The sequence below is a fragment of the Typopeltis vanoorti genome, chromosome 1 (assembly GCF_054136105.1).
Source record: "Typopeltis vanoorti isolate ZY-2024b chromosome 1, IOZ_Tvanoo_1.0, whole genome shotgun sequence".
Lineage (NCBI taxonomy): Eukaryota > Metazoa > Arthropoda > Arachnida > Uropygi > Thelyphonidae > Typopeltis > Typopeltis vanoorti.
Window position 1 is genome coordinate 18890355 of NC_143549.1, and position 14141 is coordinate 18904495.

Consider the following 14141-nt stretch of genomic DNA (forward strand, 5'->3'; position numbering starts at 1 on the left):
ATGTGGTGAAGTTGTCTGCAAGGATAAAAAAATCAGAACTCCCTGGTGGACACAGGACGTTAAAGAGGCAGTGAAGGAAAAGAAGAAAGCATATCAAAAGTTCCTGTTAAATAAGTCAGCTTTTGCTCTTAGAGAATATAGAGACAAATGCAAGAATGCTAAACATTGTGTAAAACTAGTTAAACAAAAGTCATGGGAGGACTTTGGCAAGAATATAGAAAATAAATATCAAGAAGGTGGCAAAATATTCTGGAGGTTGCTGATGAAGGAGCTTAGAAATGGAGGAAAGAGTGCTGTAAAAGGAGTTAGAGAGGATAAAGGTGACATGAAAACGGGAGAAAAAGATATCCTTGAAGTATGGAGTAATTACTTTGAAAAACTGCTAAATGAAACAAGCAGTTATGATAGCACAGTGGTAAAAAACACTGCCCAGGCATGCAGTCAGGAATACACTTCTATACTTGAAGTAGAAAAAGCCATCAAAGGCTTGAAATGTGGAAAGGCAGCAGGAGTAGATGATATTCGACCAGAAATGCTGAAGTATGGTGGTATAAGAGTCTTACAGTGGCTGCACTGCATAGTTCAGAAAGCCTGGACAGAGGGACGAATTCCCGATGATTGGAGTAGAGCTCTCATAATACCCATATATAAAAAGGGAACTAAAAGTGAATGTGAGAATTACAGAGGTATTTCCCTACTGAGTGTTTCTGGCAAGATCTATGCAAGTATACCTGAGAAACAGTTGAGAAGAATTGTGGAAGAAAAGCTTGGTGAAGAACAAGCTGGATTCAGGCCAAATAGAGGCTGTCAGGATCAGATCTTCACTTTACGACAAATAGTCGAGAAAGCATGGGAATATAACAAAGATCTGTATTTAAGTTTTGTCGATTTGGAAAAGGCATATGACAAGGTGCCAAGAGAGAAGCTATTTAATACACTACAGTTATATGGTGTCAATGGGGCATTATATCAAGCAATACTTAGTCTTTATTTGAGTTGTAAGTCAGCAGTTAGAATTGAAGGACGTACAGGAAGATGGTTTAATGTTAAATCTGGTGTGAGACAAGGATGTACATTATCCTCCTCTGTTATTCATTATCTATATAGATCACATTATGAACGAAAGTGGTATTAAACATGATATCAAAATTGGGGATGTTAATGTCAGCTCTTTGCTTTATGCGGATGATGTTATACTTCTAAATAAATCTGCTACAAGTCTGCAAGATTCTCTGACTAAATTGAATAGCTATTGTAATAGATATGGTATGAATGTCAGCAATAAAAAGGCAAAGACAATGAAAATAGGCAGAATCATTGAAAATGTCCACTGTGTTGTGAATTGAGAACCGGTGGAACATGTAAAACATTTCAGCTACTTAGGCACGATTTTTACTGAAGATGGTAAATTAAATATAGAAATAGACAACAGAATCAGCAAAGCTGGTATGGTGGGAAGTCAATTGAATAAATTCATATGGAATAAGAGAGAAATTAGTCGGAACACTAAATTAGCTGTATACAAGACAGTGTTCAAACAAGTTTTAATTTATGGATCTGAGAGCTGGGTCAGAAGTAAAACACTTGACCAAAGACTAGAGACCGCAGATATGAGAGTCCTGAGAAAGATTATAGGTGTGAACAGATGGCATCAATGGCAATATCATATTAAAAACAAGGATATTAGGAAAGAACTTGACATTGTCTGCATCCAGGAATGCATTAGCAGAGCTAATCTCAGGTGGTATTATCAATTAAACAGAATGGGCGAAGAAAGATTAGCAAAACAAGTGTTCTCTGCCAGGTTGGCAGCAAAATGACCTAGAGGAAGACCAAGGTGTAGGTGGATTGATACGGTACAAAGTGCCTTAGCCGATAGAAATATAAGATCTGATAATGTTGGAGTCTTGACAAGTAACAGACTGATTTGGAGGAAAATTGCAGATAGGAAGCTGGTAATGATTTAATTTTTTTCATATAGTACTATCATATCCTGTACACCCCTTGAGGGTACATAGCAGGAATTTGATGATGATATGAGATATTTGATAGCAATGTTTTCTCACTGGTTCATGACATAAGAGTATACAGAGGATTTGAAATATCAAGTAATCACTATCTTGATTTGAATAGGATGGAATTGAATTTCATATTGAAAAGTAGAGTTTGAAAGAAAGTTTTAAAATGAATCAAACTTGAGCAGCTTTCAGAGTTGAACTGTAGACTCAAATGCATGAACATCATTGAAGAAAAAAATGAAAACGTTTGCCATTGAATTTCCAAACCTTGGAGATTCAATGGCAAACACTCAAGAAAATATTGATTTATTCGGTCAGAGAGGCATTTCTGCCTTTTTTTAAAAAAAAAAAACTTTCATGGACTTGGGAAGATAAAGAGGGCAGTCAAGGAAAAGAAGAAAGCACATGGAAAGTTTCTGACAAGTAATTCAGCTTTTGCTCTTAGAGAATTCAGAGAAAAATGTAAGAAAGTGAAGTACTGTTTAAAACTAGCGAAACAAAAGTCATGGGGAAGACTTTCATAAGTACATACGAGGGTTGTCTGAAAAGTTCTCGGCCATGTCCATAGATCGCAACACTATCGGCAAGAGTTTTATTTTTCTAAGTTGGTACGTTTGTCATAAGCATCCATGTGAAATTGCAAGTCTTTCTATCAAGTATGTTTGTTTTATACAGTTTGTTTTACACAACTTGTTTTATACAGTTTGTTTTACACAACTTGTTTTATACAGTTTGTTTTACACAGCTGTCTGAATCAAAAGTTTGTCTATATCACTTGAAATGGATAAAATTGAGTATTGTTCAGTTATAAAATTCTTTGTAAAAGAAGGTTTAATGCCAAAAGAAATTCATTCAAAGTTCATAAAAGTTTATGGGCACTCTTCTCCTTCGTTTTTGACAGTTAAGAATGGGCTGCCGAGTTTAAACGTGGCTGTACCAGCCTTGAAGATGATCCATGTGAAGGACATCCAGAAAATGATAAGAACACCTGAAATCATTGATCGAGTACACAATATGGTATTGGATGACCGGCGTGTTAAAGTACATGAAATTGCTGACACTATAGGCATTTCAAACGTGTAGAATATATTTTGCATGAAGAATTGCAAATGAAAAAGCTTTGCGCAAAATAGGCATGCTTGCTCACAGCAGATCAAAAACGTACTTGCATGAAAATCTCTGAATAGTGCTTGGAGTGTTTTAACAAGAATAAAACTGATTTTGTGCATTGATTTATTACTATGGATGAGACTTGGATTCACCATTACATACCAGAATACAAAGAGCAGTCAAAACAGTGGACAGAAGCCGGTTTGTTCTGCACCAAAGAAGACAAAACTGGATCCATCAGCAGGAAAGATCATGGCATTGGTGTTTTGGGATGCTAAAGGCATTTTGTTTATTAATTATCTTGAATAGGGTAAAACAAGAACCAGGGAATATTATTCCAATCTTTTAACCAGATTAGAGGAAAAAATTCATGAGAAAGGACCCGGTTTGTAGAAGAAAAAAAAAATCATCTTTCATCAGGAAAATGCACCTGCCCACAAAAGTGTTTTGGCAATGGGAAAATTAAGGGATCTGCACTATGAAGTGTTGGAACATCCACCATATTCCCAGATTTGGCTCCCTCTGATTTCTATCTCTTCCCAAAACTAAAACTCTTCCTCATTGGTCAGCGTATTTCCTCAAATCAAGAGGTGATTGCAGCTGTAGAGGGGTATTTTGCAGATCTGACTGAGAACCACTACAAGGATGGGATAATGGCACTAGAGCATCACTGGAATAACTGTATTAGTCTTAAGGGAAATTATGAAAAATAATTTTGAAATTATAAATTTGTTTTTTCATTGTTAGGCCGAGAACTTTTCAAACCACCCTCATATGTGTGTGTGAGTGTGTATATACACACACACACATATATACTGACCACTGAATTAGAAACTTTTATTTAATACAGTGGTATAGGCATTCAAACACTTTTTATTCAGGAAGCTGTTGTGGATTCTATAGGCAGTCCAACATATAAAGTTGCAACATTTTTGTGTAACCTTCTCCGTTCCCTCTTTGGCCACTGAGTTTACTCAATAAAAAAAATCCATAGGGTTATCTTTAAAGCTACCTGTGTCATAACTATAAACAACAAATTACTCTTATTTTTATTTTTTACATTTATTCCTTCACATTTGTTAACTGCTTATATCAGACAATCAGATCATTCATCAAGAATTCCACACATTTTGTTGAGAAAATCAAGGATATTCAAATACAAGAATCAGATTTGTTGGTCAGCTTTGACATTGTTTCCCTTTTTATCAATATTCCGTTATTTTATCTGGCACTGTTAATTTACTACATGATGATTATCCTCGTGGTATTGTGAAGATTTTTGAATTTATTATAGAATCAGGATATTTCAGCTGGAAAAACAAAATCTATAGTTAGGCTCAAGGACGCCATGGGCAGCCCTTTGGCGAACTATTTTTTAAACCATCTGGAGGACAGATGGAAATTTGTCACCATAAAATTCATTAATAATATCAAAAGTTACCAAAGCTTTCATATCTCCCTAAAACGCATGAACATTGGAATCAAAAATGCAGACTTCACAGATCATCAACTTTACAATATGATGACATTATCAGGAATGAAATAGGCCTTGATCATCTAAATGTTCATAAGCAAAGAACCTCTCTTTTCCAGTCCTTCTTTGAATACCTCCATAAATCTAAACTTTACCAAACTTTGTACTAAAAAAGAATCAAAAGAAACTCTCAAAGAAAAAGACCTAAACACTATCAACCTTCTTTTATCCTCCAAACCAATATGAATAATGGAGACACTGATGCTCTCCTTCTACTCCTAAAAGGCGAAAAACTTTCAATAAAAGCTAAATCTGGGAGAATTGCTTCCAATTTTATCAGCAAACTTTATTCAATAAATAAAGCACTTGAAACCTACTTAAAATTATCATCTCAACAATCAGAGGAAATTCTAATTTAATTATAATTTACTCAAGATTTCCTACAGCTATGGAGGCAACCAAAAATGGCAATACCAAGTGCACACAAGACATCCATAAACTCTTAAACCAACTAAAGTGTTTGGGAAAAAGTTGCATTTTACAATGGATTCATTCTCATGTAGACATTGATTACAATGAAGCAGTTGATAAATTATCAAAAGAGGCCAGAGAACTCAACCAAGAAACTGATAACTTTTGCTGATGCTAACACACTAGCAAAATCTAAACTAATGCCACTAAAATCAGGGATACAACACCAAATTCCCGAAATTAGTGTTAATAAAAAGACCTCCACCATGATAGCAAGACTCCAAACAGGACAACATTTTAGAGGAATGAAGGTCAATACGGATAACACAATAACATATGGAAACTGCAATAACTGCCCAAATACTGAACTGACACCCACTCACAGTTTTACCGGTCCAGCAATTACATTAGCCTTGCAAACAATAGACCCTAATCCTGAACAACAGCTCTATGTGAACAAAATCATTGGCAAAGCCAAAATAGTTCAAGGAGCACATGGAAATATCTAAGACTCTTCAAAGGACAAGACAACAGCAGCAGCATCTGGAAGATACATTGTTATCATCCATTTATCCGCAATCCTCTCATCGGTTTCATTATGTCGATGTTGTTGTCACTGTTTGACCTCATTCTAAAAATGAACTTGCCACTTTCCTACAATGGATCAATAGCCTTCATTTGCACATTCAGTTCACCATGAAAAAAGAAAATACTGGTAGTTGTCCATTCTTGGACATCCTTCTTACTTGCGCAGACTTCGGTAATTTGTCAACCGGTGTTTATTGAAAACCTACTTTTACTGGCAGATACATTCATCTGCTCATCACATTTCTCAATAAATTGGTGTTATCAGGTCTTTAATAATTAATAGAGCACATAATGTATGCTCTCCCTCTCTCAAGCTTACAAGAACTTCTTGCTATCAAAACTTTAATGGAATTTATTGGTTACAACCTTCATCAAATCCATCAGATAATTGACTCCTGTGTTCCAACTCATGATTCTTCAAAAGACTGCAGCATTCCAATCCCTTATATTTCTGGTATCTCTGAACCTATTGATAGAATTTTGAAGAAATATTACCTTATTTTCCTATCAAAAAAATTTCTCTGCTATTACCATCTACAAAAGGTGAACTGTCATCTCTGTCATTAGATGGTGTTTACCGGATACCTTGTGAATGTAATTTGACATACTTTGGGTAGAGGCCATTCTGTGGAAAAAAGAATTAATGAACATCAGTTTTCAATATTCAATGTATTCAATATACATTTCATGTATATTGAATTCATGAAACCTCAAAAGTCTTGTCTGGCACAGCATAGTATTGATACTAAACACAGCATATGGTGGGAAGAAACTCATCTTCTTCACAGAAGCATGGAGAAAACGATTTTTTTTTTCTTTGAACGCCCTTTCAAAGAAAGTTGCAAAGCCTTTTCATCATCAGCCAAATCTGAATTAGAATGTCTCTCTCATCCCTCCCTTCCTCCAAAAATGTTTGGGAGATTTTCATTTTATGTAGCAATCAAAAATAGTTTTAATATTATTTATTAATATATAAATTTCTAGCATGCAGCAACCATTTTTAATTCCTAAACCGAGATTTGTATGTACCTTGTATTCCCATTTCTTTGATTTACTTGTTTCTAAGTACCGATGATATGCTGTCATTTTTAGCCCCAAAATCTGTACTTTCATTTCATTAAAGTTAATTAATGCAGTTATCATGTAATATGTTGTTTATAGGATTATTATACATTTAAAGATGTTAAACTGGCAGATACTGACATGTTAGTAAGCTTTCACATTGTCTCCCTCTTCACTAATATCTCTTAAAGAGACAATAGAATTTTTAACCCAAAATTTTCCTCTGGACAGAGTGGAATTATTCAAATTTGCAATTACACTAGGTTACTTCACATGGAGATATAAAATATATAAACAAGAGGAAGAAACTGCAGTGGGCTTATCCTTATCACCTAACCTAGCCAACTTTTTTCTAGAACACCCAGAAGAAAGAATTTTTGTTCCTGACCCAATTTGGCTATGGTACATTGATGACATCTTTGCAGTTTGTTGTCACACAAAACCAGAACCCTTCTCATTTCTACAAAATATCAAAACTTATCATATCAAGTTCACACTAGAAAAAGAATCATCAAAAGGTATTTCCTTTCTTGATCTACTCATTCAGCATAAGCAAGATGGATCCATTTCCACTTCTTTCTACTGAAAACCAACTTTTTTAGGTCATTATATCCACAATACATTAGCTCACCATCCATCTCAAAAATATGGCATCATAAAATCCCTCATATCCAGAACGCACACTATTTGTTCTTACAAAGAATCTCTAAAAATAGGATTGGAAATTGTCAAAGAAACAGCCTTACTAAATGGATATAATCTAATAATAACCAACAAAATAATCAACCACACTTGTATAAAGCAACACAGACAAGAAAAAGTTCACAGGACTCCTAATACCATATATTATTATTATTATTAACTTTTGAGTCTCTGGCTCTACTTCATAGAGTCAGAGACTCGTTGTCCATGCGGTTAGCTTAGTGGCTTTGCACTTCACAACCATATGCCTGGGGAAGGAGTGTCCCAGGTTCGATTCCCGTCAGAGACGTGGGGAACTTGAGGATCTTCCTCGGGCATAGCCAAGTTAGCCAGTCTTGGGTGCGGGCAGTAGGGTTTTTCTGCCAGTTTATCTGGCATTTTTCATCCCGCAAGCAGGCAAACCAGCCTGTGAACACACGCCTCTACAGTCAAAAATATATCCCACCCCAGCAGCAGACTAGGTGACAGGTCGGTTGGGATTGGTACTAACAAGTAAAATGTTATTTGTTAGTACCAATTGCATCTAAGTAACATGCGGACCCTGCATAGGATGCGGGAATAACGTGTAGTGAAAGAAGAAGGAGAGACTCGTTGTGGGAGGTACACACTATTGCACACAATGCTCATACAACTGTGCCTTAAACTGATTCAATGTGTCTACACCCACAACACACTCAGGCAATGCATTCCACTTACCAACTACTCTCTGCAAAGAACCTACTCCTCACTCCTCCTGTTCACACCCTCCTTATACAGTTTCCAGCAATGGCCTCTTGTTCTACTCCCCTCTCCCATTCTATGAAAAGTCTTTTCAATGTCGACCCAATAACAACCCCTGACTAGTTTATGTCTCAATTATATCCCCCCCCCCCATTCCTCCTATTCACGAGACTCTGAAACTTAGGTTGTCTCAATCTGCCCTCATTTGGAATGTCCACATTCCAAAGACCATTGACTATTGTAAATCTTCTCTGGATCCTTTCCAACATATCCTCATCACCATAAAAACCCAGCGACCAAATCTGCACAATAATCCATATGAGGCCTGATCAAGGCCTTTTACAATGGAATCATAACCTCTCTATTTCTACATGTCAGGATCCTCCTCATCATTGCCATTATCCAATGTGATGCCTTCACAACTTGTGCAATGTGGACCCTGCATTTCAGGTGCTTGTCCACTATCACTCTTAGATTTCTAATCTTCTCTACTTCTGTTAAAGTTTCCCCACCAAATGGATACTTTGCATCCCATCATTGCTTACCAAATCTCAAAACCTTACACTTTGCAACATTGAACTGACAGTTCCACTTAGAGTTCCATAACATTCACTTGACTCTGCATTGCTCTCCCCAGTTTTGCATCATCTACAAACAGCTGCATATTGCTAGTTAAACCCAACCCAATGTCATTAGCATACAAACTGAGTAACAATGATCCCAAAACTGACCCCTGCAGCACACCAATAATGACCTTTCTCTTTTGGGATACTGCACCCCCCCCCCCCCTCCATACACAACTTACTGATATCTATCTAACAGCCAGTCACTGATCCAACTCAGAAGTCTGTTATCCAATCCCATCTGTTTCAATTTATTTAACAGCTTGTCATGTTGCAGTCTATCAAAAGCCTTTGCAAAATCTAAGTACACCACTGTATATGCATCTCTCATGTCCATAGTATTTGTCACCTTGTTATAATACATAAACATAATCTACCCATAACAAACTGATGCTGATAACCACAGAGAATACTGCTGTTATCAATCCATTTCAGCATCCTACTTCTCACCAATCTCTCCAGGACCTTCACCATATATTAAAGGCATCTCTGAACATGTGGCAAAAATTATGAGAAAATATCACCTCATTGCTACCTATAAACCCATCAGCCAAATTCATAACCTGCTACCTTCTCCAAAATACAAACTCTCAGCAATTACCTGGCATATACAAAATACCATGTTCATGCAACTTGTCTTACTATGGACAAACAGGAAAATCTATAAATTAACATATCTCTGAACATCAAGACCACGTGCTATCAAATCTCACAAACCTGGTCTTGCACAACATAAAATTGAAAACGCTAACCATAGGATACAATGGGGGAAACACCAAGCTACTCAAAGATTCATATATAAACATGAATGTTTGTATAAAGAAAGTCTTGAAGCTCTACTTCATAGACCTAATCTCATATATAATAGATTTATATATAAAAATGAATGTTTGTATAAAGAAAGTGCTGAAGTCCTATTTCATAGATCTAATCTCAATCATAATGATTTCCTCACTATTTCAAAATTTTGGGAAAAGCACCATGTTCATGCAACTTGTCTTACTATAGACAAACAGGAAGATGTGTAAATTAACATATCTCTGAACATCAAGACCATGTCATATCAAATCTCACAAACCTGGTCTTGCACAACATGGAATGGAAAACGCTAACCATAGGATACAATGGGGAAATACCAAGCTACTGCATATATTCATATATTGACATGAATGTTTATATAAAAAAAAGTGCTGAAGCCCTACTTCATAGACCTAATCTCAATCATAATGACTTCCTCACTATTCCAAAAGTTTGGGAAATTGTTATCTTCAATTGTATTCAATTAATTTATCTCTTATATATTTTAATTTAATTTATTTTAATTTCAGTCCAATAGTTTTATTCATTAATGCACAACTGTATACCTAGAGGGATTCCAATTTAAGAATACACTGCTGTGTTCTAATTTAGTTCCTATTGTTGTTCAATAATTGTACTGATGTCTTATGATAGGTGAGATGAAATATTTACAAATAAATTTAAAATTTATTTTACTTGAGGCACATATGTTATTTTCTAGCTATGGATACTCCACAGGTATCATTATACAAGATAGAAACAAGTTGAATTTTTGTGAGGAAGTATAGTAGCTGTAATTTGTCATACTGTTGTATGCAACTGCGGTAAAGAACACAGACAAATTTTGAAGTAGATCTGGAACTTTTTTTTTCTTGCACATAAAGTATGTTATAATATTACTCTTTGCTATAGAAGTAAGGAAAAGAAATTTTTAGATGTTTTAAGAAGAGGGTTAAATAGTAATCCATCTTTCCCTTGAATTAAGACAAAAGTAAGCAGACAGGGATCAAATCACCACTGGATTTGATCTTTCCCTTTAATAAAGAAGTACTTGATAATAATGTTGATTTTGAAAATATAAAACATAAATAAAAAGTAAAAATTCATGTATTTCCACTAAATAAATAATGGATTTGAAAAATGGCAATTTATCATACATTATTTAAATTTCTAGCTCTTTTTCCATAAATACTTAAGTTTCTCTCTTTCTGGCTGCAAATTGGCTGTAAATCAATGATAGTCACTGATTTGGCAGTTTGTAACTAGAAAGTATTGACCATCATAAAATAGACCATAGGAAATAACCAAATGTTGATAATTTTAAAATTCCAAAATTAACAGTAATAATTTCTAGTTAATTATTAATATAAATTCTGTGCAGTGTATGTCAGAATCATGAAACGTATAATTTTATTTTATAAAAATAAAATTGTATTTTATTTTTATAAAATTTTTATTTTGATAATTATATTGCCAGCCTGCTTGGCCGAGTGGTTAGCATATCTGCTGTGTAGCCAAAAGGCTGCGGGCTCGAATCCTGCCATGTGCATTGATGTTTGTGATTGTCAGTGAAAATACTAGTGGCGGGTGGTAGATGGCGTTGGTGTAGATAATGATTGTAGTTGGTGGATTGAGTGGTGGAGACAGAGCTGTAGAGTAGGTGCCCTCCTTCGATGAGTCTTTGGACTCCCTGGAGGTGTCATGTAATAATAATAATAATAAAATTGTAATTTTATAAAATAAAATTTAAAAATTTACATCTATTGCACAGAATTTTTTATATGATAGAAAAGATATTTACAGTAGCCAGCTATAAATTTTTTTCTGGACTTATGAAACTGAGTAGAAGTGGTGAATGGAAAATATGAACTTTTACAGTTAAGCAGATGATCTTTTGAAAATAAAATAAACTTTTGAAAATGTTTTTTATATACTTAATTTCTTACTTTTTAGTATAGCCGGCAGTTTATTAATACATTTCTGCATCATGGAATGCCTCTATTAGATCATATATTTCGCAGTCATAGGGACGATGTACATAGTTTATTGAAAACTTTTCAATTGAGTACCAGATACCTTCAGCATATTTGTAGCCACACTAAGGTTAGTTCAGATTTTTTTTGTTGTTTTTTAGTTACTTGACTAAAGAAATTTAATTTTATGTTGGGTTTCTTAATCTGCATGCAAAGTATATTTTTTGCATTTTTTCATATTTTGCATTATAATTATAGGAGATCTTCAGAATAAATATAGATTTAGCCTTTGTGTGATAGGTATATATCTTACATACAAAAGTCACCAAAATTTTTCAAAATGTTTATTTTAACATATTAAAATTAGAGGAATTCTTCATATCATTTAGAAAGCGATCAGCTGGAATAAAAAAAAAATAAGAAGAAGAAAGAAAGAAAGAAAATCTGGTTCTTGTTTGAAACATAAACATAAGGAATAGAGTAAGAAAATAAACCCAGACATGCAAATGTTTTGAAAAGTTTGAAAGAGCTAATAATAATCATGAGTACCTGCAGGAAGGACATGGACCAACCATTTCTGGCAGTTTCTGTTAGCAGTTGAAAAGCTAGATCCATGGACCTACATATGAGCAAAATGAATTTAGCTCTCTCCCAGTGAAGAAGCCATCATAAAGGTCAAATCTTATCTAGATAGTAATCATTCCCCATAATACATGAAATTATGCATTTTTATTATTATTATTATCATATTTTCCATCGAGTCAGTAGGCTTATCATTTGAGATTCATTTAACCAACAGCATCTTTATCATTTTTTTCTTCCAGAGACTTTGGTTTTTCATTTCACATATGGGCAACCTACCAACATAATGTTGATTGTGGTTGTAGGCTGTAGATGCCATTTCATAGTTGGAGGGTTAAGCAGAGGAGATGGTGAATTGATGTGTAGTGTGCTCTCGTACAATGAGTCCAAGGACTCCTTCAAGGCATCACATTATAGTAGTAATAATAATAATATTGAAACTTAAAATCCTTAACACTCCTGCATTCACAACATATTCTGCGATGTTTTCAATTCACTCCCAGTTCTGCATGTAAAAATATAATCCCCTCTATATTAATCTTACTGAAGGAAATTAACATCAGCAAACAACTGAACCTTGCCAGACAATCTGCATGAAATATCATTAACAAGCAAGTTAAACAGTAGAGGCCCAAGAGCAGAATTCTGGGGCATGTCACTTGTTACCCTCCTTTTTTATGATGCTGCTTCATCATACACAACTTGCTTATATATCATTTAGAGCAAATCTCTGTTCCCTCTGTAATGGATAGTATATTGAGATCTCCGATCCCATCATGCCAACTTATCATGGAGTAATCTCTCACACACTTTTGCAAAGTTCAAGAACATCTGTGTATGTGAATCTCTCTTATCCATCACATTCATTACCTTATCATAAAATACATGTAATTTGCTAAAACAATACCTACCCTTTACAAATCCATACTGATCATCATGAAGAATTTCATGTCCATCAATCCAATCCTGCATTCTAGTTTATAATGGGAAAATTCTGTCCTGGAACCTTGTTTGTGGAGTGGTTATATTTTGAATTTTTTCCACTCTTTAGGAACCTTACCCACTGTAACTTTCTTTAAATAACCAGGAATGTCTACTCTCTAGACAGTACAGTCACTTGAACTCATGCAAATGGTAATGGATTTTTGTAGCTTTACAGATTTAAGCAAATTAATTTAGTGCTTGCAGTATAGCTAGTATAGAGGAGGGTGACAAAATCAATATGAGAAATATTACATTACCACACTCATTGAGTCTGAGACTGGAAACATCTGCATGAAACATTTTTCATGTATATATATATATATATATATATATATATATATATATGGATAGGCAATAATTACAGGAAACATTGCTACAGAGATTCCCATAATCATCCACCTTATATTTCTGCCTATATCCTGTTTTTTGGCAATAAGCTTTTCTTGTTTCACAACTTCCCACACAATACTTCATGATCACTTTCACCAACTCATAGCAGTACCTTATTAACAATCATATCTTGTGAAGATATCACCAAATCTAACACTAGAAACCCTCTAGATTCTTCTGTTGCTGCTGTTAAATAGTTATCCATTGGAAATTTAAATAATTCACTTGTTCCCATACACTATCTACTCCTTCCAATCTACATTCTATTAATTAAAGTCTCCCATTAGAATCACCTTCTTTTTTACATGTCCAATCAATCTGCATAAATATTTATGAGACTGAGTAGAATTGGTGAATGGAAAATATGAACTTTTACAGTTAAGCAGATGCAACCTTTTGAAAATAAAACCTTTTTTTTATATACCCAATTTCTTTCTTGTATTTTTTATTACATGTATTTTATGATAAGGTAATGAATGTGATGGATAAGAGAGATTCACATACACAGATATTCTTGAACTTTGCAAAAAGTGTGTGAGAGATTACCCTATGATAAGTTGGCATACAAGGAGCAGATAGCATAATGTGATCGGAGATCTGTTTTCTCTACATTCACTGGCCTATAACAATAATCTATTGTTATAGG

The 14141-nt window shown here is 34.6% G+C and overlaps 1 protein-coding gene across 5 annotated transcripts in view; it reads left to right on the top strand.

The window, feature by feature from the left end:
- Positions 1–14141, top strand: part of Fancd2 (Fanconi anemia complementation group D2) — an 883021-nt gene that overhangs the window by 796459 nt on the left and 72421 nt on the right. For all 5 annotated transcript variants that reach the window (XM_090413132.1, XM_090413256.1, XM_090413216.1 and 2 more), the window contains one exon: positions 11520–11669. In XM_090413132.1, coding sequence (XP_090269258.1) covers positions 11520–11669 — 150 coding nt within the window. The remainder of the gene's footprint in view (positions 1–11519; positions 11670–14141) is intronic.